At 49.1% G+C, this 26,163-nt stretch overlaps 8 protein-coding genes across 8 annotated transcripts; 5 read left to right on the top strand and 3 right to left on the bottom strand.

Moving 5' to 3' along the window:
* The first annotated feature begins 534 nt into the window (after positions 1-534).
* FOBCDRAFT_210280 (uncharacterized protein) lies at positions 535-2,028 on the top strand. The gene is made up of 2 exons (XM_031180807.3): positions 535-1,029; positions 1,130-2,028. The coding sequence occupies exons 1-2, from the start codon at positions 850-852 to the stop codon at positions 1,943-1,945; spliced, it is 996 nt and encodes a 331-aa protein (XP_031041575.2). The 5' UTR covers positions 535-849; the 3' UTR covers positions 1,946-2,028.
* A 369-nt stretch (positions 2,029-2,397) lies between these two features.
* FOBCDRAFT_124488 (class II aldolase/adducin N-terminal) lies at positions 2,398-3,422 on the top strand (the record flags this gene model as incomplete). The annotated part of the gene is made up of 2 exons (XM_031180805.3): positions 2,398-2,819; positions 2,867-3,422. The coding sequence occupies 2 exons, from the start codon at positions 2,398-2,400 to the stop codon at positions 3,420-3,422; spliced, it is 978 nt and encodes a 325-aa protein (XP_031041573.3).
* Positions 3,423-3,710: 288 nt separating this feature from the next.
* Positions 3,711-5,751, bottom strand: FOBCDRAFT_194428 (Alpha/Beta hydrolase protein; the record flags this gene model as incomplete). Its single annotated transcript, XM_031180803.2, has 3 exons — positions 3,711-4,809; positions 4,856-5,592; positions 5,641-5,751. 3 exons carry the CDS (start codon positions 5,749-5,751, stop codon positions 3,711-3,713), a joined length of 1,947 nt encoding a protein of 648 aa, XP_031041571.2.
* Positions 5,752-7,061: 1,310 nt separating this feature from the next.
* FOBCDRAFT_210275 (uncharacterized protein) lies at positions 7,062-8,713 on the bottom strand. The gene has a single exon (XM_031180802.3). It carries the CDS (start codon positions 8,346-8,348, stop codon positions 7,143-7,145), a length of 1,206 nt encoding a protein of 401 aa, XP_031041570.2. The 5' UTR covers positions 8,349-8,713; the 3' UTR covers positions 7,062-7,142.
* Positions 8,714-10,425: 1,712 nt separating this feature from the next.
* Positions 10,426-12,765, top strand: FOBCDRAFT_855 (kinase-like domain-containing protein). Its single transcript, XM_054702681.2, has 2 exons — positions 10,426-10,707; positions 10,789-12,765. The coding sequence occupies exon 2, from the start codon at positions 10,803-10,805 to the stop codon at positions 12,675-12,677; it is 1,875 nt and encodes a 624-aa protein (XP_054558656.1). The 5' UTR covers positions 10,426-10,707; positions 10,789-10,802; the 3' UTR covers positions 12,678-12,765.
* A 283-nt stretch (positions 12,766-13,048) lies between these two features.
* FOBCDRAFT_255069 (uncharacterized protein) lies at positions 13,049-14,213 on the bottom strand. The gene is made up of 2 exons (XM_031180796.3): positions 13,763-14,213; positions 13,049-13,713 (listed from the first exon to the last, which is right to left on the bottom strand). Exons 1-2 carry the CDS (start codon positions 13,899-13,901, stop codon positions 13,187-13,189), a joined length of 666 nt encoding a protein of 221 aa, XP_031041564.2. The 5' UTR covers positions 13,902-14,213; the 3' UTR covers positions 13,049-13,186.
* Positions 14,214-15,380: 1,167 nt separating this feature from the next.
* On the top strand, positions 15,381-17,652 carry FOBCDRAFT_843 (mid region of cactin-domain-containing protein). Its single transcript, XM_031180794.3, has 3 exons — positions 15,381-16,844; positions 17,081-17,113; positions 17,177-17,652. Exons 1-3 carry the CDS (start codon positions 15,441-15,443, stop codon positions 17,192-17,194), a joined length of 1,455 nt encoding a protein of 484 aa, XP_031041562.3. The 5' UTR covers positions 15,381-15,440; the 3' UTR covers positions 17,195-17,652.
* A 1,885-nt stretch (positions 17,653-19,537) lies between these two features.
* On the top strand, positions 19,538-21,584 carry FOBCDRAFT_283123 (uncharacterized protein; the record flags this gene model as incomplete). Its single annotated transcript, XM_031180792.2, has 2 exons — positions 19,538-20,542; positions 20,745-21,584. The coding sequence occupies 2 exons, from the start codon at positions 19,538-19,540 to the stop codon at positions 21,582-21,584; spliced, it is 1,845 nt and encodes a 614-aa protein (XP_031041560.2).
* Positions 21,585-26,163: the final 4,579 nt, after the last annotated feature.

Genomic DNA, 26,163 nt, shown 5'->3' with positions numbered 1-26,163 from the left:
TTTATTCCCGGGCGCCTATCACTGACTTGCATTGCATTACATTGCATTCTGTACCTTAAGGTAAGACAAGACAGTTGTCAGAACTATCTTAGCGCCCGACGTGACATTTTGTTAGTCAAGGCCTCAGAGAATGTGCAACGGATGCTTCGGCCTCGGGCGTTACGCAGGGGGTTAACGGGTAATATTAAACATCCGATGCGAGATGGTCGTTGAAGGAATGGAAATTGGCAGATGGATCCATTTGATATTTATCATGGGTCGAGAACTGAGGCCGCCAAATATTAATACCCGTTGATAGAACTATTTATTACTAGCGAGGGGTCTATTTTGGGACTGCCGAGGTTGAGGATTTCATTCTAGAACATCATCATCAATCTCTAATGATGGATCCATATATCACAAGCTTCTGTTTTCTTTGATCAGTGAATCAGTGGGTTGATTGTAAGAATATGGGTATTGAGTGAAAATATCTAGGCCTCACGTGCTGTAGTCTCCCCTAAAGCACCCCTGAACATCGGGCGTCTGCAGATAAAGACTAGACCTAGTTCGGCGACTCGCCTCAAGCCCCCCCGCGTTGTTATTGATTCTCTTCTCGTATCGTGCATGATGAGAAAACGAGGCTGAGCCCATTCATTCCAATCCCATCGTTCAATAGGGGCACTTTCACTAAGGTATAGAGTCATCATCAACTAAGTTACCTTTACTTACACATTCTCATTCTCGCACTCATTTATTTCTCTCATTTATTCTTCACAGCCTAAACACGACATCTTCTTATCTCTTCTGTAACGTCATCGTCAGCATCAGTTTCTGCCCTGAGCTGGGCATCGGCTCACTTGCATCATCAACATGATGCTCAAGTATCTCACCAAGCCTACGAGGAAGAACATTTCTGATGCTCTTCTCATCTTGGGTGTAATTGGCAGTGTTATTTCAGTCATTTTGGCGTCCATTGTGTTTATTGCCGGTACCACCATTATTCGTGGTGATCCTGATCATCTTCTATGGAAGCCATTAGCCTTGGTCTCGGTAAGTTCACCCATAATCACTCACTTCTCATATTCTTGATATTTCGATACTTCGAGATATAAATTCACTTTTCCGGATCTTCCGACTGACAAATCACCAGTTTGAAGGCATTATTCCCAACAATGATACCTCTCATTTCTTGGTGCACCTAAACTGGTTCGCCAGTTCCTTCGGATGGGAACATCCCACAGCCCCCAAGGGTCTTCCAAAAGTTGGAATCACATCCTCGGGACTACGATATCACTCAAATATCGTTAATGATCTTAACCAAATTGCCACTGAACTTCGACTACCAGAAGACACCTTCAACTGCCCCAAGCCGGGCCCTTATGAAGATCCATGTGGCAACATCTTCTTTGAAGCTTGGCGAAGCTACATGGCCAGCGGTGGACTTCCGATCAGTAGCTGGATCGTCTGGGTCAATATCTATGTCGCTCTGGTATTCAGCATTATGGACATTCTCCGAGAGTGGGTTATTCCCAACAGACCTCACTGGATGAAGTGTCGCTGCATCATCGGCAAGCGATGGTGTCCTCTTCCCAAGGGCAGCAAGGAGGAAATCGAGCAGTTCGACGACTACGTATGGGACAAGGTCCGGCTCACCTACTGGGCCATTTCGGCTGCTTACTTCGGCATCGCTGCCGGTCACACATGTCTTAACTCAGTTTTCTTTGTTCGTTACCTGGGGTATTTCGAGGAGCGTTTACCAGACGGTATCAGCATGCACGGAAGACGACGCCTGGCTTCTGAGATCTTGCTCTGGGTCGCTTTTGGCATCAAGACATTTGGTGCATTGTGCATGGCTGTGAGGTGGAAGCTGAGCAGAAGGCCAAAGGGCTGGATGGACGGACAGAGCCTCGGTCGCCTTGAGAGGTCCAAGCCAAACGGTGCAGATGGAGGGAAATACACAGATTAGAGTGTCAGTGATATAAAGCGAGAATGTATTATACTTAATAATTGGCGATAATAGATTGCTCCGGCAAAAGCGTTTGGTTTGAATCTGATGTTCATGAACCTCGTCTTGACTCAAATGACAAGGCCCGGATTTGTCATATGAAATGCACCCCGCAGACAGCAAGGTCCACCAAAACACCCTAGCAGTGGTTGGATAGTTCGCAGAAAGATACAACTACCACCGTTAGGTGCTGCTTTAGCTTGGACTCTATGTTGAGGCGGGGAAGTTGATTGATTGTTGATTCATTGACTTGCGGGACCGGGAGAGAGCCGGTTCACTCTGGCCGGCCGGCTCATATAAATGAAGACCGAGTGAATAACTGACAGGAAGTCAGGCATGGCAATTCTATAACTCTCATAATCAAATAAATCATTGACTTCATTGTATTCACTCATCAAGCACAAATAAGCATAATGCTCACATCAAAGTCTTTCCGTACAGCGCCTCTAAAGCGAGTTATCTCCAGGCAGGACTCACTTTCATTCAGCAGCTCAGCCTCTAAATCCCGTATTATCCTCCCCTCTCAGAAACTCACAACCAAACCTTATTCAAAATTCCAACCTTCTCTTCGATCCGCATCCTTCGCAACAAGCTCCGAAGCTTCGGCTTCAACGCCCGAGGAGCCAGTCAACCAGAACTTTGCAGCTGTTGCAACAGGCGGTATCCCATATCCTGGAATTCCCAAGATCGAGGACCCTTATCAAAAGCGACAATGGCAATTGGAACACATGGCTGGTGCCTTTCGCGTGTTTTCCCGTATGGGATTCACTGAAGGTGCTGCGGGACATATCAGTGTGAGAGATCCTGTTGATCCTAACACATTTTGGATTAACCCGTGAGTCTTAATTTCCCCTTGGGTGAATTTCACGTTAACAAGATCAGTATGGGTGTTCACTTCGGAATGCTTGAGGCAGGCCATATGGTTCACATCAACGAAGACGGCCAAGTCATTGGCGGTAACCGAGTCGCCGTCAACGCAGCTGGTTTTACAATTCATGCTGCTATTCATAAAGCCAGACCAGATGTAGACGCTGCATGCCACGCTCACTCTAAATATGGCAAGGCTTGGTCAACATTCGGGAAGCCCCTTGAGATGATCAGTCAAGATGCTTGTATCTTCTACAACGACCACAGCGTGTACTCCGACTTTGGAGGTGTTGTCTTTGAAGACGATGAGGGCGCTCGTATTGCCAAAGCACTCGGTCCGAAGAACCGATCGGTCATTCTGCAGAACCATGGGCTGTTGACGGCGGGTAAAACAGTTGATGAAGCGGCGTATTTGTTCTCCCTCATGGAGAGGACGTGTGAGATCCAGCTGTTGGTCGAGAGTGCTGGACTGCCGAGGCAGATTATTGGTAATGAAGAGGCTGAGTACACCTATCGTTACAATGCTGATCCTGTGAGTTGCCGTTCTATGGAAGAAATTACAAACAGTTGACTGACATGGTGAATAGGAGGCGTTGTATACTGAATTCCAGCCTGATTTCGAATACGAGGTTTGGAAGTCTAATGGTAAGCTAAAATCGGGTGTTAACTGAAGTGGGATACCCTGGTGATGGTGCTTTAAAATGAGAAGCGTTAGCATGAATGGTCATTTCAGAATCCCTTGTCGTCAAGCTCTTAAGATGCGGCTTTCGTGTAATTCGCATTAGCTTGTTAGACCTTACAGCCAGTCTTCCTCATGACAGAATGTCTCTTTTCAGTTATCCCAATAATCCGTCACATCCTACAGCAACGTCTTTCTCCACCACTTCTCTTCCTCCTCAAGCCACAGCCTCACGTTCTTCGGCTGCCCAAATCCATGACCTTCTTCTGGTACAACGATAAGCTCAACCTCGCCCCCTGCCTTCTTAATAGCATTGGCCATCTCTTGTGCCTGGTCCAGCGGCGTGATCTTATCGCTACCTCCATGCAAGAGCAGCAACGGGGCTGTGATCTTATGAGCCTCGAACAAGGGGCTCCTCTCATGGCAGATTCTGTCCTTTTCGCTCTTATCTACCCCTTTCTGCAACACTAGGTGATCTGTGTAGTCTGATTCCAACTTGTGGGTTGAGTCATCCAGGCGTTTGATGTCGCTTACACCTGAGAGACATACACCGCCAGCGAAGGTGCTCGGGTGACGGGTTAAGCTTCGAAGGGTGTTGTAACCTCCTGCGCTTACACCAGTGATTCCTACTCCACCAAGTTTCACCACTCCCTTGGACGTCAAATTATCTGCGAATTCCGCAGCGTCGTCTGAGTCCACTAAGCCCCAGTTTCCCCAGAGAGCTTCACGATATTCACGCCCATGAGCGCATGAGCCTTTGTAGTTGAAAGCAAGAACTGCATATCCTCTCGAGGTGAAATATTGTGTTCTCGGGTCAAGACCAGGGCCGGTGTAAGATGTTGGCCCTCCGTGACTTGTCATGATCAGAGGAGGTAGATCTCCTTCCGGAGCCTGGAAGTCAGGATTGTGCGGGAACCACAGGAATCCATACAACTCTCTTTCGGGTTGGCCCTTTGAGCGGATTGTCTTCAAGATAGGCTTAGAGCAGAATTCTCTAGGAAGCCCATCGTCTGTGGACCCTCGGACTTGGGTGATCTGACCTGAGCCTTCAGTGTCAATTCGATAGAGCGCTTTAGCATTAGTCTCTCCGGAACCAACAACAAGAACCGAGGTATTGCTCAAGCGTGCAACTGCGTCCAGCTGGACTTCCGCCAGTCTCTGAGAATCGCCGATATCTTTCCACCTTCCCGACTCTAGATCGATGAGAATTACCCTAGATTTCCCCAGAATGAAGGGAGACGCGACAAGATGTCGATCAGACAAAGGTGCATACGTGTGACTATATTCGTTCAGCGGGATTATCATGGTGACTTCGGGGTTCTTACCTTCCCTGGAACCATCGAAGTCCTCCAAACTCCGCATTGGCGATACCATTGACTTTGATCTCAACATGCTCATCACTTCCGGGAAGAATACGGAACAAGCGACGATACTCTCCGACCTCCTTACCAAAGAAGAGGGATCCATCGGGGCCCCATCTAGGTTCTGCGACGCCCTCACGATCCTTTCCTACAATCAGGCTAATATCTGAGATGGTCCCATCGTTCCATGCCGCAGTATACAGCCGCGCAGAGTCAAAAGGCAGTTCAGGATGATTCCACTCCAGCCACGCAAGCTTTGAACCATCGGGACTGAAAGATGGCTCATAGTAGAAGTCAGCAGTGTCAAGTATCCGCTTTACCTCGGCTGTTTCAGTGTTGATTGCCACGATGTAGTTGCGAACTCCATCAGGAGTGTCACGCTCATGGTCTTCCTGGTTGGCCAGAACCCATGGCGACGTCAAGTTTGCTTCAAAGTTTGAATATCTCAGGTTGGAGTGGCCAGTCAGTTTTTCAACTTCCTTGCTGTCTGGGTTTAAGACGTGAACTGTATCACCCTTGTTGGAGAAGATGATACGATCATCTGGGAGAACGGCGTATGTTGAACCGCCATACTCATACACACTATTCTCGGCACTGTACTCGGATGGAAGAATATCTTTGATACTGTCTTTCAGGATTTCAACAATAGTTGTGCTTCCATCTTCGCGGCTTTCCGTGTAGAAAGCTCTACCAGATTTAGGCTGTACATGTCAACGGCTGCTGAGATCATCAAGTGCCAGAATGCTTACATTGGCTCTAGGAGAGTCAAGTCTTCTCGTCTTAGATACAATTGAATCTACCGAGATTGGTGATTCCCAGTTCCCGTATGGAGCAGTCTTCTTGGTGGTGGTGGTGGACATGGTGGTTGTTGATGTTCAAGTTTGGTTACAAAGTGCGGGGTGGCAGAGAACACAAGTAAGTGTAAGATACGCCCTGCAGCAGTTAATGGACAGCAGTCTCAATCCAAACAGGTATCTATCTGCATAAGGGACTTTTGTTCTAAATAAAACAAGCTCGTTTGGCCATTTACTGAGACACATGCTACGGTGATTGGGAAGTCGCTGAGAGAGGCGGAGCGAATTCGCGCTATAATCAGTTTGAAGGTGAGAAGCATAGCTCACCACCCACCTTGATGAACAGCGCCAATCATGGCATGTTACATCTCATACCAGCAACGCCTAAAGCATTTCAATTCATTTCTCTGATAAATAGATCAAGACTGAATTTAGATCGTGTATTGTTCACTCTGGCTGCCGCTCATGAAAGCATGGTGATAAGTTTAATATGAGTGAGATTTTTCATCGCTCCAACACCTACAGAATATCATCATTGAGCGGATAATTCAAAGATGGCCCTCAAAATCAAGTCAGACTTCTCAATTTAAACAAAGTTCAAGGGAGTTAATGGGACAGTCAATGGTCTTGGCTGTATCTTCATAAGAAAATCAACGATTCACACACACACCGGGCAATGTCACTAGGAGAGAGATATTTAGCAAGCTGCAAGATGGAGTTCATTTTATAAGGAATCTTTTCATATATTATTCTATTTCATCATTCCAAGGGGCTCATATTGAGTTGATAAACAAGTCAAACAACATACATTACACCACTTCTAATAAGCATCATGATTCATAAACTTACACTCGGGAATTAACATGAGATAGCATAGAATAAACACCCCAAACTCCTTGATGTAACAGTAAATCAACAACCATGAGATAACTCATCTATTGTAACGTACCTCTCTATCGTACACCCTCACAACTTACCATGTCGTTACAGCAAACTTCCCGTGGCGTCCCTGACAGCCGGCCGCCAGGAACAGCATGCAGGTACGCTTCGATCCCGATCAACAATCGTCGACAATCCCATCGAGAACAAGCTTCGTGTACGTCATTAGCCCACGTGGTAGTATATATCACTCTTCAAATGGTCTGTGCCTCGTGATGGTTGCGCCGTCGCATGTCAACACCAAAGCCACATGACCCACGTGTCGTGATACGGGTAAAACGGTCACGTCAAACGCTGCAGGTACATCAGGCGCAGGGACGTACTCACTTGGATATTCTAAAAGCAGGGCATTTTCACTTGAAAATGACCACCAGAGCCTCTTTATCAAGGCAGTGTATAAGAGTGACCATGTCGCGAGCGACTGTGGACAGAAGTGATTAAGAAAGGATTAAAGTCATCAGATACAGGTATCTATCGCTTGCGTCAAATATATACAAAGCACCCTGCCTCCCCAACCGCTAATCAAGCCGTTTCCTAAACGTCGGCCTTTTCCTTTGCTCATGCATCGGTTTCTGAATTTTGCTCATGGACTCCTCAGGACTTCGGCGGATGTCCTTCAGACTTGAGCCTTCTCGGCGGTAGGGGTGATGGCTTCGTGGAGAGGGGGAAGGTGAACGACGAGGAGAAGGTATTCTCCATGCCGCAACGGACTTGTACTCAATATAGCAGGGCGCGATAGACTCCTGTCGGGGAGTCGGTGTGTCATCGAAATTTGGGGTATCGTCATAGAAATCGCAACCGTCGCTAGCATCTTCAGGAAATTGAGTAGTAGGAAAATCGTCCTCCTCCTCTAGATCATCCTCATACTTGTCATTAGATTGTTCTCCATCATCCATTACGTCCAGTGACGACTGGCTCTCTGCGCAATCAGAATCCGAGGCGACCGCAAAGTCGCCGTCATCGAACTGCGAGGTCTCATCTTCGTCGTGAACGAGTGATCTGGTCAAGTCAGAGATAGCAGCAGCTGTCTCAGAACCAGAAAACGACATGGAACGTGAAGGGGGGGTGGAGTATTCGTGCGACTCCATAGAAGTAGGAGAGGAAACAGAAGACTCATCGCCGTGCGCTGCCTCGGAATGGGGGGGCGAGGGGGGCGCTTGAACAACAGACGATGATCGAATGTCCGTATGAATCGAGAGGGGACCCTTTGTCAAGATAGGCTCATCATCAAAGAAACTAGAGGCATCATCGACGCTGCTGGCCGTGGTGCTCTCGGTCTTGACGCTGTTGGCCTCGGAGAAGGAGGACAAGGAAGCAATAGAAATAGCATCATGATCACGATCGTTGTGATCGAGATATTGTTCGGGTAGGTAGCTTGCAAAATAACGGACGATCGAGTCGAAAGACTTAGTCCGGAAGAGTTGAAGGGCGTACTGCCAATGTTCAGAATCCATCAACTTGGGGTTGGCGATGATCTCAACAGCGAGAGATTCGAGAGACTCGTGGAGTTCGTGAATCCGCTGTTGCTTTCGCTCATCCAGCAAGCGGTGGAAATCGTCGACGGTATCGGCATCGCGGGAAATTTCGTAAACGTCGTGATGAAAGGCTTCGGGGTCTTGGAGGTTAAAGGTAAAGGTGTTGTATTTTTCGTGGAGTGTATGAAAGAGGTCATCCCTCTTCATGCCGAATTTCCAGGCCGGCCATGACCAGCCCGGATCGTCCATGTCGAGGTCACAGTCGGTAGAAGTAGATAAATTATGGTGGTGGAATGGTTGTGGTATAGAAGAGAGTGTCCAGTAAGAGTGTCCAGGTATCCGTGGGTCGAGAGCTCGTGGGAGCTGCGGTATCTATTTCATAGCCATGGCGTCAAAATCCTCAAAGGTGCTCAGAAGTCAAAAATGAAGACTACTCTGAACTGATGTGTAAGAAGCGTGTTTGTTGGGCTCTTCTGGGACTCTTCGGGCGGGTTTGGATTTTGGTTATGGGTGATGATCGTGAGTGTTTTGGAGGCGGGCGTGACGAGAAACAGAATTCGGCAGGTTCTGGGGGGCAAGAGCCATACCCATATCTCAGGGTGCGCTTGGCCCCCAGCAACCCAAAGACCACGAGTGCGGCCTGAGATGCCTGAGGCATATATGACTACGGGCTACAATTGGCTGCCATTCCTTCGAGGACGGAGACACGAGACGCGCCTGCATAATTAGTGTCCAATGATGATCTTTTCTCAGCGGTAAGTGGAGCCACCTCATGCAATCTCTTGAACTAGGCAAAGCTAGTTGCATGGTGGCGTCCATTGGGGGCCATTTGCAGCCCACCCTTTGATGCTTCTTTCGTGCAATTGCGGCAGATTTTGTTTGGGCAGTTCCGACGCCGGCCGCTTCCAATCGATTCCATCATTAATGAAGGATTCACACAAACACAAAACACCAAGCACGACGATATTCAATATTACAATGATTTCTGTAAACTCATAAACCCTTTTACAATTTCATGATGTAGTCTTCTCAGCAATGACTGGCATTGATGACTGTTGAGGTATTGGCCACGTAAACACTCTTTGCCCAAGTTAACCTGTCACGAGGACTGTCATCAGAGGCAACTTCCATTTTAGTCTCAAGTCATGATCACTCACCGAAACTCATTATGAGACAACAACTGACCTCTGCAAAAAATGTCTTTGGTGCCTACTATCGTGACAAACTCACGTTATCTCGTAAAATCTATCGTCTGCTTTATATAGCCTGCTTTTCCCCAAATCTCGATGGATACTCAGTCATGCTGAAATGGGTCTGCTTAATATTAGCTTCAGTGTCGTCATAGTAAGATCCGCTGAGCCATGTAAGATGCCAGATGGTTCTATGCTCGCCTTTTGGTTGACAACGTGCAGCCGAAGGGCTCATCAGCAATTAATTCGAGTGAATTATCCATCATCCTTCTTGTCATTTTTACGAACTATTGGATCTCATAGTTACCAGAGATCTATGAGGACATCTCCTATGGATAGGTAATATCATCTGGCCATCGGGGTAATTATCTCGACATCCCAGGAAGTCAGTCTTAGGTGAGATGACTTTGCACAGCCACAAAGCGTTGGGTTGTGGCAGAGAGTGTGGCAGTGAATGGTGTCCTCAACCGTGTCAAGTCAAATCTGCCTTGTCAAGCCCAGCCCTACCCGTTTGATCCAGTCCTACACTCCACACACGCCAAAAGCTCCCTCCCAAGCCAACAAGCGTAGGCGCAGAATAGGACGGTCAGGACAGTGCCAGTGCCCAGTGCTCAGTGGCATTCGCTTCGTACCGTCTCGTCCCGCCCGCTCCCGCTTCTTTCTATCCTTTCTTGAGTCGAATGAATCGCCCTCGTTCTCCGTTTTTGGATCATCCCCTCAGCCTTCAGGCAGCGAATAACTAAATCGCTGTATGACTCGACCCCGATTCAGTCTTGTTCCTCGTGGAGTCTGAGACGAGACTATACGCTATCAGCAGGCCTGTCCCTGAACCTGTCCTGACCTGGGCTGAAAGTTGTCTTTTCAACCCTCCCAGAAGATCACACCCATCGTGTCCTGTCCTTCTGATGTGCCCTGTTCATCCTCTTAAAACAGGGCTCGTTGAGGGTCAAATTTACTACTGATCTTGGCTTTTGTTTCTGTTCCTGCATCTCCTACATTACATTCCCATCCTATCCATACAAGCTAAGGCCTTATTGCTGCATCTAATAATACCTAGCCACAACCCACTCTTCCCCAGCTCCTATTAAACCCTTCCACTCCCACTCTCTCCCCGCCTCGGTTCGCCTTGTGTCGTACTGTACATACATTCTTGGAGTGCATCGCCTCACAAGCGCAGCACAGAGTAGCCTGCCTGGAATCAATTACTGTCAGCCCCTCATATTACTCATACATTCATATTCATTCACAACTACATTACACTTTTCAGCCTGGCGCAACATCAATCGTATCTCGCTACGCAACGCAACACCGCACGGATTGCTTTTCTACGTAGCAATCACACAAACTCTATCAATTACTATAGACATTCTGTTCAGCCTGCCATCCATTCGTTTGCGTTTGGTTGGTTAGCATCTGAGGTAAACTCTTGCCTGGTCCTTCTGCCTGGTCCACCCACCGCTTTACGCCTTGGTTGCTTACCAACTTCACGTATGAAGCAGAGATAGCCAAACTTATGGCAGAACCTAGGCTCGGGCTCTCTGAGGTTGTCTCAGAAGAGCGCACCGAGCCATTTTCTCAATCCGAAATTGACGCCCGCTTCAAGGGGATTGGTGTTGAAGAACCAGTCCCTACTACTAGCTCTTCGCTTGTCTCGTTAGACGAGCTCCACGTCGAGGATCACCACCACAGGCAAGGCATCCGCATTCTGTTTCGTCCCCTAGCCAACTTCCCCAAGTCGCGGTCTGTGAGCCCTGGTAGTGAAAGTTTACAGTGGCTCGCTCTCCGCGCCGAAGTTGCTTCACCAGAGCAGCCTGAGCACAAAGTTCTCGCTGTGACTCAGACCTCCAAAGATATCAAATTCACCGTCCGTATCCCCGGTGAGACTCAAGATGACTACCCACGGCCCCCTTTGTGGTGCGAGCTATACTACGATCCCGCTAGTGACAAAGTCATCTTCCTGAACCGGTCAGACCTACCAATTTCTCTGTCAGGAGTGTCGCCGACGCCGCCGTCGAGCCCTTACAGTCCTTCACATGTCGTCAACCCCGGGTCAGCCAAGGCTCTGAGGCCTGGAACATGGCGCATCACGCTTCGAGACATGGAAGTCCTCGACTTCCGAGTACTTGAAAAGCGCCCGGTGATACTGTATCAACCACAGCAACAGACTATTGTCGAAGATGTTCCCTCAGAGTCCAGCACCCCCACCGTGAACTCGAGCGGCAAGCGGGCCCTTTCTCCAGAGTATGACGAGAAGAGAGTGAAACGTCGTGTCTCAGACCCGAATACACCCGGTGACGACGGTGTTGTTATGTTCCTCAGGCCTTCCGCAGATCCCTTGGTTTTCTCTCTTCCAAATGGTCGCGAGAGCAAGGAGCTCTCCTCTGTGAATGGCCATCCTCTGCTGGACGCTGAAAAGGGTGAAACTGCTGCAATCTCAGGTGTCTGCGAAGTCGATGAGTACGAACTCACCAAGCGAGAGCCAATTGCTTCGACTTCTTTGTCTGCCGTGTACACAGCAACACACTCCCACGTACCGAACAACATCGTTACTGTCAAGGTACTCAAGACGCGCGTTGCCAACCCCAATGACAAGGCGCTCGTCCACGAGCGGACTGTCATCCGTCAGGCCGACATGTGGCTTCGTGAGTGTAGGGGTCAGGAAGACCTGCAGCACAAGTCAATTGTTCGCTACTATGGTGGTGATGCCCGATTCCTTTCCCTATATATGGAGCACATTGACGCGAAGGACCTAACTTCCATGCCTCGATGGCGGAACAATACCAACGATGAGTTCATTGGCGACAGAAACGACGCAGCCAGAATCTTGGGAGACATCGCTGGCGCCCTCAACTACATCCACGGTCGCAAGCTGGTGCATAACGATATCAAGCCCGCCAATATCCTCTACTCGCCGGAGAGAGGTGCGGTCCTTTGCGATTTTGGTCTCTCTACACCGGCCACTGCTACTAATTCGCCGACCGTTGGCGGAACACCGTACTACGTTCCTCCGGAATTCATTGGGCGAAAACAACGCGGACCTGCTTCTGACGTCTGGGCACTCGGTGTCACTATGCTCTACGTGTTGCGCAAAATAACGTACCCTGACTCTCGTGCTCATCGACGACACCCGCGACCCCTTTATTGGTTGATCGCTGGGGTGAACAGTCCCAACATGCCGCACAAGCAGTATGGAAATGGCCAACCCGCTATGAAGCAGATGCGAGATTGGCTTGCCGAGATCTTCGATGCGAGAAAGAGTCTGAATCCCAAGGACCGACTCGAGCGGATCGTTATGGAGATGCTATACCCTAACCCCAACCAACGTATCACTATGGCCAAAGTGGTACAAGAGTTGGCTGTCGAACAGGTTGCTGCTCCTGCGGGATGAAGCCCGTGTAAGGAGTCGCGACTGTTATCAACCATATGTGAGAGGATCTCACAAGAATAATCAATTGGTCATTGCCTGTCTTTTGTTTTCTGATTCCAGGACTGGAGTTTGGTGTTTTAGCGTTACATGCTGAATTATATGAGTGGGATGGTGAGTAAACAAGCAACGCCCCTGGTTTGACCAAGCTGACCAACCCAGATTGGATATACCCTGTTATTATTCCTTACGTTTTACTGCAATTATTGTTTCTATATATTATACCAATTGCATGTTCATTTTCCTTTTCTTCAACCATGCAAGTAATCATATACGGGTTCTGGAAGCATCTTTGGGGTTCCAATGGATCAAACAATAAAAGGCTCCTAGTAGCCAGCCTGTAATTGCAGGCTGGCCATGTCAATGGCATATTTGTTCCACATTTGAACAGTCAGAAGTTTGAAAGGCCGTGAATTTTCTATCGTGACTACTGGTTACACATTGAAATACCCGTGTCTCATAAGGTCATCCATCTATAGGCCCAAGCCCATCACAAAAGCGGCAGCAAGACCCACGACAGAGGTCATAACCATCGTGTTCACACCCATGGTGCCAGCGGCGTTGTCCTTGCTGTCTCCAGAAGATGTAGAGTTGGAAGAGCTATCTTCCTCAGTTCCGTTGCCCTTCTGCTGCTTGATCTTGACATAGTCCACATCGCCAGTTTTGTTGCTAGGTCCTTTGGCATTCTCCTTGAAGCGGATATCCGCACAGTTGTACAGGGCATTGCCAGTGTCACCAACCGTAACAACCTGAATACTAGCGATGTCTCCGTCCTTGGGCTTGACGTCTGAGGGAAGCTCAAGCTTGTCGATGAATAGAGTGCCCGAGTTTGTGGCGTTGAGGAACTCTGGGGTGAGGGAGATGTTGAAGTTGGTGGAGTTCTCGCCGAGGCCAAGGTTGACGAAGATGTAGGTCCATTCGTGGTGAAGATCAAGGGTGAGAGCACCACCGTCGAGGGGCCAGTCAGTGAGGTTCTTCTTATTGAAGTCAACACGAGCACCTATTGTTTGTTAGTAGAGTATGCAATCACAGGATATGAAATATCTTACAGGGTTGCTCCCACTGGTTGTAGCGCTCCTCGCCCTCCTCACTGAGGGTGTCCGCTCGCCAAGGAGGGAAGACGAGGCCGAAGTGGGCAGAGACAGCCTGGACAGTAGCCAGGCCAAGAAGAGTCTTGAGGGCCAGCATCTTGATTGTTGAGGTGGCAAGTGTATTGCGGTGGAGGAGAGGGTGAGTAACAACAAATGAAAGCACAGCAGGCGCTTCAGCTGTCTTTATATGCACAAAGCAGCAGCTCAGTCATTCCAGGGTCCAGCTCATGTAACCGAGCTCTAGCTCTCTGCATCTGGAAGCTGCTCTCAACCAAGCAATTATTGACTTAGCGTGAGTCAGTTTCGCAGGGTTGTGGCTGACTTCGCGTGATAGCCACTGCTGTGTCACTGGCAGCTTTACCGTTGAAGAAGCCGGTGTCTCCCCCGGACACTCGGGGGTTGGTGTGGATGTTGGGGCTGCAGGTGGCCGGTTGAAAACGGTCTTTGACCGGAGCATGCTATAGATGCATCTGCAGTGTGAACGTTGATAAATTCAGTCTACTCATGATGATACTACTATACACCCTCGTGAACTCTCTTTTTCTCTCACAATAAGCTTAGAAACAAGGTTTCTTTAAGCATAATATCCGGAGTCTGGACATGATTCTCACTTGCCTATCATCACGTCTTGTCCCAATAAGGTCAGGCCATGCGGGGGATGGCTGAGAGAGAGCGAGTTTGAGATGATAATAAACTTGCTCAAATGGCCGCACCAACCCCTGTTAGGTAAGGCTGTTGTTTTTCTTTCTCAAGCTTAAACGTGGATAATTGACTCAATTGATGTATTTGGAGGCTCTTATTGGTGTGAATACCAGCGGTATGAATGATGTTATGTAGGTCTAGACTTTTGTGAACTTGTGCGGTGATGTGTTGTGTGGATGATTGAGATTGAGGTTGTCGAGGTGACACAGGGTAAGTTGTTGCATGAGTGAAATTAGGTAGTTATCACAACAGCGCATGTGGGTGAATATGGTATTCAGTTGATATAGCAAACAAGGGATAATGAAGAGAGACGATTCCTGTAAAGCTACAGTAGCCTAGTAGTTGTTGATAAATATCAAGCTCCTGGTATCACTGACCCCAGGTTGGGTTATCCTACGATTTTAAGGAATACTCGAAATAGGACACTGAAGAGTGTAACTCACACGAACAAAGATACTAAATGAGTCAATAAACAACGATGTCCGTAAATACAGTCACATAACATTCGTAAGGCCGAAATTTGTTGTTTTATTTCGATTGTTGCCCAATGACTGATTACCACTCGCACCATGTCTGGACTGTAAGTCAAGTTTGGTGGGTGGAATGATGGCGTCAAAAACCGTTGGACCCCTAAGGAATAGAAGCAAAGAATTCAATACAGGACCGCAGTAACAAAACCGATCAAAACACAAGTAAAGGGCAACCCTCATCTTCAAAGATCTACGTAGCACGAAATAACATGGCCCATTAACTTCAGTTTCATGTAAGTGAGATGTTGTATTGCGTCACGTGCTCACGCGCCTCGAGGCGTTCCCACCGATAAGGATTTTCCAACGAAGGCATCCACTTTTCACCGATAAGATCGATGCTTCCCTGATGCTTCAACATTTGACTCGTCTCCCTTCCAAATCATCAGCATCTACAATCATCAATCATGGATCCTGGACGAAAAGCCATGATCGCCGGACGACGGTCCCCTACCCGACGAGATGTGACATCCCCCAGACACGATCCAACCAACCGAATCACCAAATCCACCAAACCAAGTGGTTCCAAGATCAACCCCAAGTACTTGACTCAAGATGAGCAATCACGACAATTTGTTGCCGATGAGGACAAGTTCGTACTGAAGCAATCCAAGAAGAAGGCGGATATCCGAATTCGGGAAGGCCGTGCGAAGCCCATTGATTACCTGGCATTCAACCTAAGATATATCGATACAGACCGCGATATCTTCGACGACGACGACGCTGATATTGAAATCGATGTTCCCGCACCCGGAGATGTTGTTGCCTCGCTTGATGCAGAGCAGATTGCCGAGCTAGAATCTGATATCGCCTCATACCACGTGCTTGAAACCAATGCGACCAACCGGGAATATTGGAGAGCGCTTCAGACCATCTGTAAAGATAGGAAGGCGAAATTAGATCCGCACGGCCATGAGAGAAGGGTTGTAAGCAGTGTTTCAGATGACATAGACAAGATCCTCGCCCCCAAGACGCATGACCAGCTGGAAGCCTTAGAAAAGCAGATCAAGGCCAAGCTACAGTCCAATGAGGATATCGACACGGATTATTGGGAACAGTTGCTGCGAAGCCTCCGAGTGTGGAAAGCTCGTGCCAAGCTGAACCAAGTATACGAGGCAATCCAGGAGACTCGCCTCAACCAACTCAAGGAGCGCGATCCAACCAAGGTCAAGGCATCGGGCCAGCCGACTTCTGCCCCCAAGGTGACATTTGGTTCTCAGCCAGTCCCATCAGCTTCAGAAGAAAAGGTGTCGCCTGCACCCGTTTCATCCTCGAGACATGTGGGCACATCAGCCCCTCCAGGGACTGAACGTTTTTCTCAGGTTGACAACGTGGACTTCTCACAGGCAACCAAAGCATTGTATGATCGAGAGGTTGCTAGAGGTGTCGACGAGAACGAGGAGATCTTCACCAGCGAAGAGGCTGTTACCACTTCTAAGCCTCAATGGGCAGACAAATATAGACCCCGAAAGCCACGCTATTTCAATCGTGTCCAAATGGGTTACGACTGGAATAAATATAATCAGACTCATTACGACCACGATAATCCGCCACCCAAGGTTGTTCAAGGTTACAAGTTCAACATATTCTATCCTGAGCTCATCGACAAGACAAAGGCACCAACCTTCAAGATCATTCGAGAACATGGCCGCAGACGCGGAGAATCATTTGCTGCTGCTGGTGAGGAGGACACGTGCCTAATACGGTTCATGGCAGGCCCTCCATACGAGGATATTGCGTTCCGTATTGTTGACCGAGAGTGGGATTATAGCGCCAAGAAGGATCGAGGCTTCAAGAGCTCCTTCGACAAGGTATGTTCATCTGGACCCCTCCGCTTCACTTCACGTGGTAGGGCCAAGTCTCTGCCTCTGCATTAGCCGCCCTGAGTTCGTATTGCGACGATGGCTTGACCTTTGGATGAACTGCACTTTATGCAGCCCAGACCAGTCTACGTTGGTGACAGCCGTCTTGACCCATGCTTTCAGACGCCCTCGCCCCTCCATTACATGCTCATGAACCCACAAAGCTAACCGTGCATACTCAACAGGGTATCTTGCAGCTGCATTTTCAGTTCAAAAAGGTATGACTTCGAAACCATATCTGTTGGTCCAGCCTGTTCGATTAGACTAACACGTTTCTCCAGATCTACTACCGGAAGTAGTTCGGGATCGATCACCAACTATCTCTTGTCTGAAGTTGCATTGGTCCTCGCCTAGTAAGAGCAAAACTGGGCCATCACCTAATGAAAAGGGGAGGAAAACCCGCTTATGCATCGCCCATTCCGTCGAGTTTGAGTACCGGGGAGGACAAAAATGCACGCTTTCAAGCGGGAGGGCGGACCAATCCGCCCTGCCTGATAAGGGTTGCATCATGGTGATTGTTGATAGCTTTCGACATGTCTACGCTACCAGGGTCATGTCTATTGATACATCTGTACTACCTATTTGAGGGTTTCTAATTCGGGATTCAGAGCGGGGATTGGTAGAGAGCTAGAGTGGGCAAAGGTTGAGTCGATGCTGGAGTAGTATCCTGCTACCTACTGGATCTATTCGATCATCGTCCCGACCTGACCGCCCAGTTCAAGAACCTGCACAGACCAGGTATGAAATTACATCTTATGTCCCTGGATCTACACCTCTCCAACAGACAGACCTTCAAATCAGCAAAGATTGCTGCAACCATGATCCAATTGATTGTCACAAGCATTGCGATGAGTCTGGCATGCAAACTCGGGTCATCAGGCCTACTGCATCAGAACGCTTCTAGAAAGCTGTCACTTGCGAGCGTTCGCGGACCGGGGCGAACAGACAGTACCAAACCGCTCGGGCATCTTTACGTGTATGTTTTGAAGAAAATCCACGCGGAGCTTGGGCAATCGAGATGTGACAAGAGGGTTGGTTGCAGCAAACACCAGTCAGAACAGCTGCGTCAAGCCTGATAATGCCTTGAGTCCTGAGTTCTAGTCGGATACCCGTCGATGAAGCTTCGAAAGATTGTTCTATGCATATTCTTTGACGCAGCGGGCCGCAGAGTAGTGGTGATTTTATGCTTCAGCAAGCTTCTGACGGCTTCTCCGGCAGCTTCCATACTGATTCACAACAGCAACAGATGGATAACGGGGATTCAAACGGGATGGGCACCCACCGATGCTTTGATTGGTATACAGATTGGTGTCCCGATTGGTATCGTCTGAAATGCAAGGTGCCGTCTGAGACGCAGACTACCCGCGATAGCCCCGTTGATGAGAGTACAAGCCGGTTGAGTTACCGTCAAGTGACTTGAAGCCCGTTGGTAGCGTGTCCCTTACAGGGTGTGATGCTTCTCGGTCCCGATACATACCAGGTCTGCCTGATGAGACCAGGAGGGATGTTTCGACAGAAGAGAGGGAAGATTTGACGATACGCAAAGGGCCATGCAACACAAGGCTTTCCAGGCTGATCGAACAAATATCGGCACATTTCTTGATAGGAGCACTCGTTCTAAGGTTGCACGTCCTGTTCGGGACCTTGGATCAGGGCCCTTGGAACATCTCATTCTTGATGCAATCACCCACTGCATGTAGCTCACTCATCCTTGCCTGGTCACTCCGCTCAAGCAAGTACTGAGCCTACATACAGTACAATATCTGAAAGCAGTTTCAAGGACCAGGGCATCTGAGTGCATGCACTTGTGGCGTATGAGGTGACAGATATTGCCTATTGGACATGGTACTCTTCTTACAGGCAGGGCTCATAGACGTCACTGGAGTTGAAGCAAGAGAAGACAAAGGTGGCAGAGGCAGAAAGCCCAGTGGGAACTCATTTGCGCGTCCAACGTCTTCTAGACTTTGGTGATGGCCACACACAAAACACAAGCACAGGCGCACATTGACAACACAAATGCATGTTAGGAGGGAGGCTTGCTGTCGGTGATCAGTTACCCCCGTAGGGTGGCTTACAGATGGCGTCCCTGTCCGTTTTCCTTGTCTGCCACGGACCACTATGGCTTTCTAGGCGCTTGTTGGTCGACCCTCGCCCTTTCACTTGGCACACACCCCTGAGCGACCTTGACTACGATCTGAGATCCTTGCCCATAAGCTTCGACGGATGGAGGTGGATGGGAGATCTAAAAGCTAAGATTGCTGAATCTGTCAACGGGCATTTGTTTATCAACGGATCGGCGTCTAAACGAAGCCGTTGTCTAAAAGCCAGCCCTGGAACTCCACGCCCTATCCCAAACGAGCGGGAGGAGGCACAAGCATCCTTCGCTTCGGCTTCAAATATCGCCATATTCCCTTGCCCCCGTTCTTGTCCTTGTACTATTGTGTCTATTGTAACGTTCTGCTATCCCCCGTTCTCTCCCTCCATTCTTCAACTTGCTCATCAACATCTCTCTTTCACCTCGCTTCCCATTGCTTGGTACATGAGTAAAGAAATCTCCTTGTTCCGAGAACACCATCAAACCACCCACGAGACTCATTGTACTTCCTTCCAAACAAGTGTCCTTGACTTCAACAGAGGCTGCAATGGATACACCGTTTTCTGGTGACGAGCAAGCTTCTAGCTACACGAATATTATCACGGGCCACGGTCAACAATCACCTTGCGTGTCAGAGCTCACCGGTATGGAGCCATACTATGCCCTCTCCTCGGGTCCTCAGGATCAACCATCTCATCTATCATCAACTGGTCCGCTGTCTCTAGGCTCAACCCTATCACAGCACCAAGAGAACCAACAGCAGACGTCACATCCGACTCATGATGCGACTGTGTATGCTTCCATGACCTCAGGTTTTCCATATCCGCCTCGAAGTCATCTCCAAGTCTGGCCCTCACCTCCACCAGGATCTGACGATTATGACAACTACTCTTACCAAAGTTCCCCAAGCAGTGGCAGTGCCCCAATGAGCTGCTACAACCCATCACCCATTTCACCAAGGACGTGGTCTTCTCCGGACTTCCCTCTGCCTCAATCTACAGATCCTCTCCAACAGAATTCTTTCAAGAACCTCCGCATTTGCACGCCGACATCAAACGAAGGATACCCCGTCAGAGGCCCTCGGGGCCTGACGCCTTTTTCAGGTGGCGGTATGAATCAGATTTTCGATAATGAGATTGACGGCCTGCCCCAAAACTACTCCCCAGTGACAATTCCCAGTTCATCAGCTGGAGCACTATCATGCAGCGGCTCCCCGCAAGAACCTCTCTTCGGGACCCCCGTGCTCATGAAAGCTAGACATAAATCACCCGCCGGTGTACCGGAGTACCGCGCGAACTCAGAAGTGGTTCAAGAAGGCAAGGACCTTCAGGCCGCTGCTGCTGGTGGCGCCAAGACAGATGAACCATACGCCAAGCTGCTCTACCGAGCTCTGATGAGTGTTCCGGATCATGCTATGACTCTTCAAGAGATTTATCAGTGGTTTCGTGAGAACACTGATAAGGACATCAAGAAGGACAAGTCAGAGAAGAGACCGGGCAAAAATGCCGAAGGCTGGCAGAATAGCATCCGCCATAACCTGAGTATGAATGATGTAAGTTAAGACAACCCCAAGCAATGCACTCTCCAGACTTTCCTGTCTCAGATCACGTTTCCATAACCCCCCTGCTATTACCGGGTATAGCTTGCGGCATAAGCTGCATATGTACATAGGCACATAGGCGAACGCTTCTTGGGGGTTTGGACGAATCATGCTACAAGAGTTCGATGAAAGCTAACAGGGATCTTGATGGTAGGCTTTTGTCAAACGAGAACACAAGCTGGCGTCAGACTCGGCGTCGAGAGCAACGGAGCAGGGTTCAGGCTCGACTAAAACTGGTGAAGCTAAAAAGGCGACCGAGTGGGTGTTGGAGGATTGGGCCGTCCTGAATGGAGTTGAGAGCACAACAAAATACCGCGGCAAAAACACATCACGTCGAGGAATGGGGCGCAAGTACCATCACCACCCATATGATGACAGATTTTCACAGCGACACAGCCCAATTGCCGCCAAGGGAGGCTCAATTGTCAAGGGCGAGTTCCTAACGAACGACATGAGAATGCGCGAGCGTCAATACACTCATGAAGTGAACATGGCACCAAGGTCCCACCATATCAACCTCATCGCACCCCCTCATCCTCATCCCATGCGCCGGGCGACTACAATGCCGAGCATGTATCAGTCACCACAGCCGCAGCACCGAGGCTACGAAGGGCTGATGATGCCACGAGTCGAGAGAATGCCCCAACCAGTCATCAAGCAGGAGTATTCTCCAATGACACCCGACTCAAGTGGGTTTGGCTTCGTGCTTCCAGAGCCGAGCCTAATACACGCGCATGCAGTCAACTCTAGCGCCAGTAACAGCAACGGCACCACCGCGTATACGCTGCCTAGTGGCACCCAAAGCATGTACGTTGGCTCATCTCCGTGCGAATATCCGTATGGGATGGTAGACGTCACAGGTGTCTATCAAGGCAGCGGTCACAATAGCCCTACTGGCGCTGGCGCTAGTGCTAGTGCTAGCGGCGGAGTCAACGAACGCCTCATAGGGATCGGCCCTAACGACGTCTACAGCTGGAACGGCCAGGCACTCTGAGTATGGAAATCTTCTGCCCTAAACACCCTGAGGCAAGTGTCAGCCACCAATGCCACTTGTTGTCAGTTCTGTTGGCGACCGACGAGGGCCGTAGTGATTGATGCTACCAACAGCGGGCTTACTGGCAGGGGAATGAAAAGGATGAGAACATACATAAGAGCGGCCAGAAGAAAAAAGAAGACAACAAAAAGACAACAAAAACAAGAAAGAATGAAAATTGGTGTTCCTCCAGGGATATCAACCAGCTTGCTTATCCGCCGCACCTTTGCGCCACCGCGGGAACCGCGAAAAAGAGGGGTGAAGTTCAGTGAGTGAGTGAGTGAGTGGTTCTGGAAAAAAGCAAATAAGCTTCTATCCTTTTCATCGACTCGACGCCCTAAGATGGAAGAGAGATGGTGGCAGTTTCAAGCAACAGAGGACAACGTTGTGAGCTAGACAGAAGAACCACCACCACCACCAACACAACTTTACCTCAATTTACCTTAACTCACCTTACCCCGTTCAACCTTTTCCTCGACTCTACTCTCCAACTCACTAGGCTGGACCCCACACAGACCCTGGCGGCCACGGGCGGATCACCTTCCATCCGAACGACGTAGACTCGCGGTCATGGGCTGAGCGCGAGACGCCGAGCCTTTTGGGGCTGACTGCTACGGTATTGTCACTCTTGTCTACCATCATTCACTACCTACCTACCTGTCTTGACTGATCAAGAACAAGGTCATGGAATGTTTGCATTGAAACAAGTCATCGTCATGGTAGCTCGTCGCCTTGGGCTTGGCATTATCATGTCGAAGCAGGGGTTTCAGCAGAAAAGAGACGCCCGCATGCATGCCCTTGGGGATATCTTATCATTTTCCAGCTTCCTGGCACTCGGTTGACAATGTTGCATTGTGCTTTTGTCGTCTTACTACAATACCTACTTACCTACTACAAGGAGTATTCTTACTGCGACTTTTAGGTCGCAGCGGCGCATAAAAAAGGGTACTCAAAATAGAAGGAGATCTGGACTCGGTTTTGATTTCTATGAGGCATTGTTTCCCTTCCTTTTTCCTTGTTCTTTTTTGGGTGGCTTATCCGTTTTGATTAGACGATGCGCTCCATCTTTTGCTCCCCGAGGGCCGACAAAGATGCATCATTTCCCTTGTTACTTTGGCTGCTTGCTTGGCTGGGCGGGTGATCACTGGGGTCGACGAGCGAAACGTCATCTCCCAAAGCGTGTTAATGTCTTTATTATTTATTCATTATCATAATTAGCTCGTTAACCCCCCCATCTTGTATGTATCAACCATGCTACTTACAAGCGCCTGTTTTTCATGCCGCTTCCGGCATCAATACCAAGAGCATCCCTTACAACCGCCTTTGTTGCTACGTGCCAACCTGAATGCCAGGCAAGTCTTTGACTTGTATTGTCACTGAATCCTTTATTCGGTCTTCTCTTTGTCATTGAACACGGCTGGCATGGATGCCCAACAATAAAGGGAGAAAGATGGAATTTGGACGAGCGTTACGTATAGCTCGTATATTGGCATCTGTAGATCTGCGAAAATGACAATATAAAACAATACAACTCAAAACTCAAAGGTTTTGGTGTGATCTCCACTGTAAATGTTGTCAAGACTTGGCTCTTGCGGCTTTTACCATTCATGTTTACGATCTTGGACGATGAGTCTGGCCGGGCAGCAGTGTTGGCATCTGTCTGGGCAGCAGCAAATCGAATTCACTGCTAGTAGCAGACGTAGAAGAAGTTGAGCGTATGTAGTCCCCATGCTGGTTGTTGTGCCCGTCTCCCCACTCGACCCTGTTTTTCATTGCCCTGGCCTGGCTTCAGCTTTTCGTAGTGGGAGTGGGGAATAAGCAAGGTTCATAGGGCCCCCGTTGTCGTGATCACAGGAATATTATTGGTTACCGACAGTCTGGTAACGAAGCTGAGCCAACAGGAAATGATCCGGCTGCCCCTCCTTCTTCTTTCTATTCATCCTAGTCCCCTGTCAAATTGTGTCGTCTCATTCGCGCTGAGTTGCACTATTCTCATCATGGAGGCAGGGCCGGGGGCTGTCGGCTACGTTGTAAGGGTTGTCATGATCGCCAGGAGCTCAGACGCCAGCATTACCTAGTTAATGAGTGTGTGAACAGCTGCGCGGGGTGTACGTATCCCTGAAGAGGAAATAATTAGAGAGTAACGAAGATTGAGAGGGAATAATCTCAATACTAGCCTCATCGCACAGGCGCCTCAGATCTGAGAGCGAGTGGGATAACGAGATATCGAATCTCCACTTCTGATCTTGGATAAGCATGCAGCATGCATCGATCCCAAGATTCAGTTCACACCATAAGACCAACTGAACACAAAACCAGTTGCTTATCGGTGTCCCGGCCGGCAAGCATCTTTGTCAGAACCGCCCAGCGCGGGCCGTTGCTCTGCGCTCCCCGCTGCCACTACCTCTGCCACTACCATTCACGCTCCCTCTACAATGCTTCAGGCACGGCAAGGAAACACTGTAGAAAACAAGTGCAACGTCTGCCGAGTATTATTAGATCTGGTTTGGGTTGGACTGCGCTTACAGCACATCAACGTCAGCCACACTCTCGACAGCTAACCGTTTAGCACGAAGACGTTGATTCGGGGTCCGCAACGATAGACGAGAGAGCGACCCCGAATCTTTCTCTGTCTTGCCAAGCCTCATCTGGTGTCTCACATGATCGCCCGTCTCTTGCTTCGGCTTTTCTTTTTCTCCTCAACATCCTTGTAGTCGCCTCTGAGAGTTAAGGTCCCCTTGCCGGGTCCTATCCTTTACCAGTAGAGCCAATTTCAAGCCAGTTCTTCAGCTGAATTTAGTCATGGATGAATGGCTGGCTGATGGTGCGGGGCCTTAGATATCTTAAGCCCAAGCAATAAGTTGTTGAGACTTTTTGTCGATTGCGGGCTCATACCTCAGGCGCTGAGAACCAACACGGTCCAACAATCTGGCCAGTGGCGAAGAATCCGATGCAACTTGGCATTGCACAGTACTGCTATGCTATGATGTGCGGTACCGTACTGTATATAGTATAGTAAGAATAATTGAATGAAAAGTCTCGATGGTGTAGGAAAGAGAAACTTCATCGCGAAGTAAGGCTAAAAATTACCCTATTGATGTAATAGACATCAAGAACCAACGGCCTCTCGTCTTTGCTCGGCCTTTGCATTAAGCTTGATGATAGCGACCGCTGGCATTGCACCGCTCGTCATGTAAGGGCGTTTTTGGCACCTCTGACAACTCAGTTGCCTCAACCACCAACCAGGAACGGGCCGGGCATGGCCGTCATCAATGAGAAAGAGCTAGTCTTTCTGGTCAAGCCATCACGGTCGTCGTCGTCTTCATCAACTGGACCCTTTGGAAGCCCCGACTTGCTTCCATGCGTGGCCTCGTATTAAGGCTCGAATAGACAAGAAAAAACAAAACGCCGCTGCGTTTGTTGCGTATGCCGATGTGCTTCAACGTTTAAAAAGAGGGCGCTAATAATAAGTTAGCTTTGGAGCCAGCAATGACAATAGGAACATGGCGTTCTGCACCAACTATGGCTGGCGATGAAAGGACTCGCGGGGCTGGGCAGACACGCTCTAGTGTCATGGTGTCTTCTGCAGCTTGACTAGTGAGGGACCAGAAGAGAAGAAAATCACCACCATGGCATTTCCCTGGCCTTCCTCACAGACCCCAACCGATGCAATGCAGGTTGAAACAAGGAGATCCCGAGTGGGAGAGAATTAACCTCTAAAGTTAGTGTGCGTGTGTGCATTTTTGTTGGCACTGAAGCCTCGTCCATTCATATTTAAGCTTATTATTGTCAGGCCATGGCATGGTTCGTCCTTATAGCCAAAAGCGGGACAAGGCTTGTACGGGTACTGTATGTAGTCATATTATTGAATTGGCTGAGCCTGTTCACACAGTACTCCCAACAGCTCACGGCGGACTCGAGAGTTCAAGCAGGACCTTGTCAGAGTTCGCGATCTGCTGGCACACAACACTACATCTCTATGGTGCAATCGGAGAGGAGCAGCTGCACCCACCCCTGATCAGATACCTGGGGATGTTTTGTAAGCTCTCAGGTAGCCCTGAGCATGAGATGGATATTCAATCCTCATAATAATCGGCAACGCACCTTGATCCTCCGAGACGATCTTGTTTCAAAAATGAGCAAAGCGTGGTCGTTTGCGCCCTGAAAAGCCACCAACGATGCATACCGGCAGTATCTCGTGTTAAAGAGATGGTGGCCGCATAACTCTGCATTCCTAATTAGTCCAGAAAGCTGATGTCACCAACGTCGCATATGCCAACTGCTCAAAGTTAAAGTTGTATCCTGCACTTCTTCAGTTTTGGACTGAATTGCTCCGTCCACGAACTGGTCTCAAGTCCTCGACAAGAGGAGAGTGGCGAATCATTGGCCACGAATGACACTGAGTTGGCTATTGTATGAAGGCAGCAAAGACCGAAAATACAAGTGTCGCAGTGGAACGATGGGCGCAATCGCTGCAAACGACTAAGACACCAAGAGTGCGCTGTGACTTGCCTCACACCAATGTGACTGGGGAACCTGG

Source organism: Fusarium oxysporum, chromosome I (genome assembly GCF_013085055.1).
Source record: "Fusarium oxysporum Fo47 chromosome I, complete sequence".
NCBI lineage: Eukaryota > Fungi > Ascomycota > Sordariomycetes > Hypocreales > Nectriaceae > Fusarium > Fusarium oxysporum.
Note: the sequence above shows the minus strand (reverse complement) of the source record. Positions and strands in the feature narration are given on the sequence as shown.

Bases quoted from the DNA above. Each gene is read 5' to 3' on its own strand.
- FOBCDRAFT_843 (XM_031180794.3), top strand. From the start codon at position 15,441: ATGGATCCTGGACGAAAAGCCATGATCGCCGGACGACGGTCCCCTACC. The intron at 16,845-17,080 runs GTATGTTCATCT...CATACTCAACAG, and splicing joins TCAAGAGCTCCTTCGACAAG to GGTATCTTGCAGCTGCATTT.
- FOBCDRAFT_255069 (XM_031180796.3), bottom strand. From the start codon at position 13,901: ATGCTGGCCCTCAAGACTCTTCTTGGCCTGGCTACTGTCCAGGCTGTC. The intron at 13,714-13,762 runs GTAAGATATTTC...AACAAACAATAG, and splicing joins CAACCAGTGGGAGCAACCCT to GTGCTCGTGTTGACTTCAAT.
- FOBCDRAFT_855 (XM_054702681.2), top strand. From the start codon at position 10,803: ATGGCAGAACCTAGGCTCGGGCTCTCTGAGGTTGTCTCAGAAGAGCGC.
- FOBCDRAFT_210280 (XM_031180807.3), top strand. From the start codon at position 850: ATGATGCTCAAGTATCTCACCAAGCCTACGAGGAAGAACATTTCTGAT. The intron at 1,030-1,129 runs GTAAGTTCACCC...ACAAATCACCAG, and splicing joins AGCCATTAGCCTTGGTCTCG to TTTGAAGGCATTATTCCCAA.
- FOBCDRAFT_210275 (XM_031180802.3), bottom strand. From the start codon at position 8,348: ATGGACGATCCGGGCTGGTCATGGCCGGCCTGGAAATTCGGCATGAAG.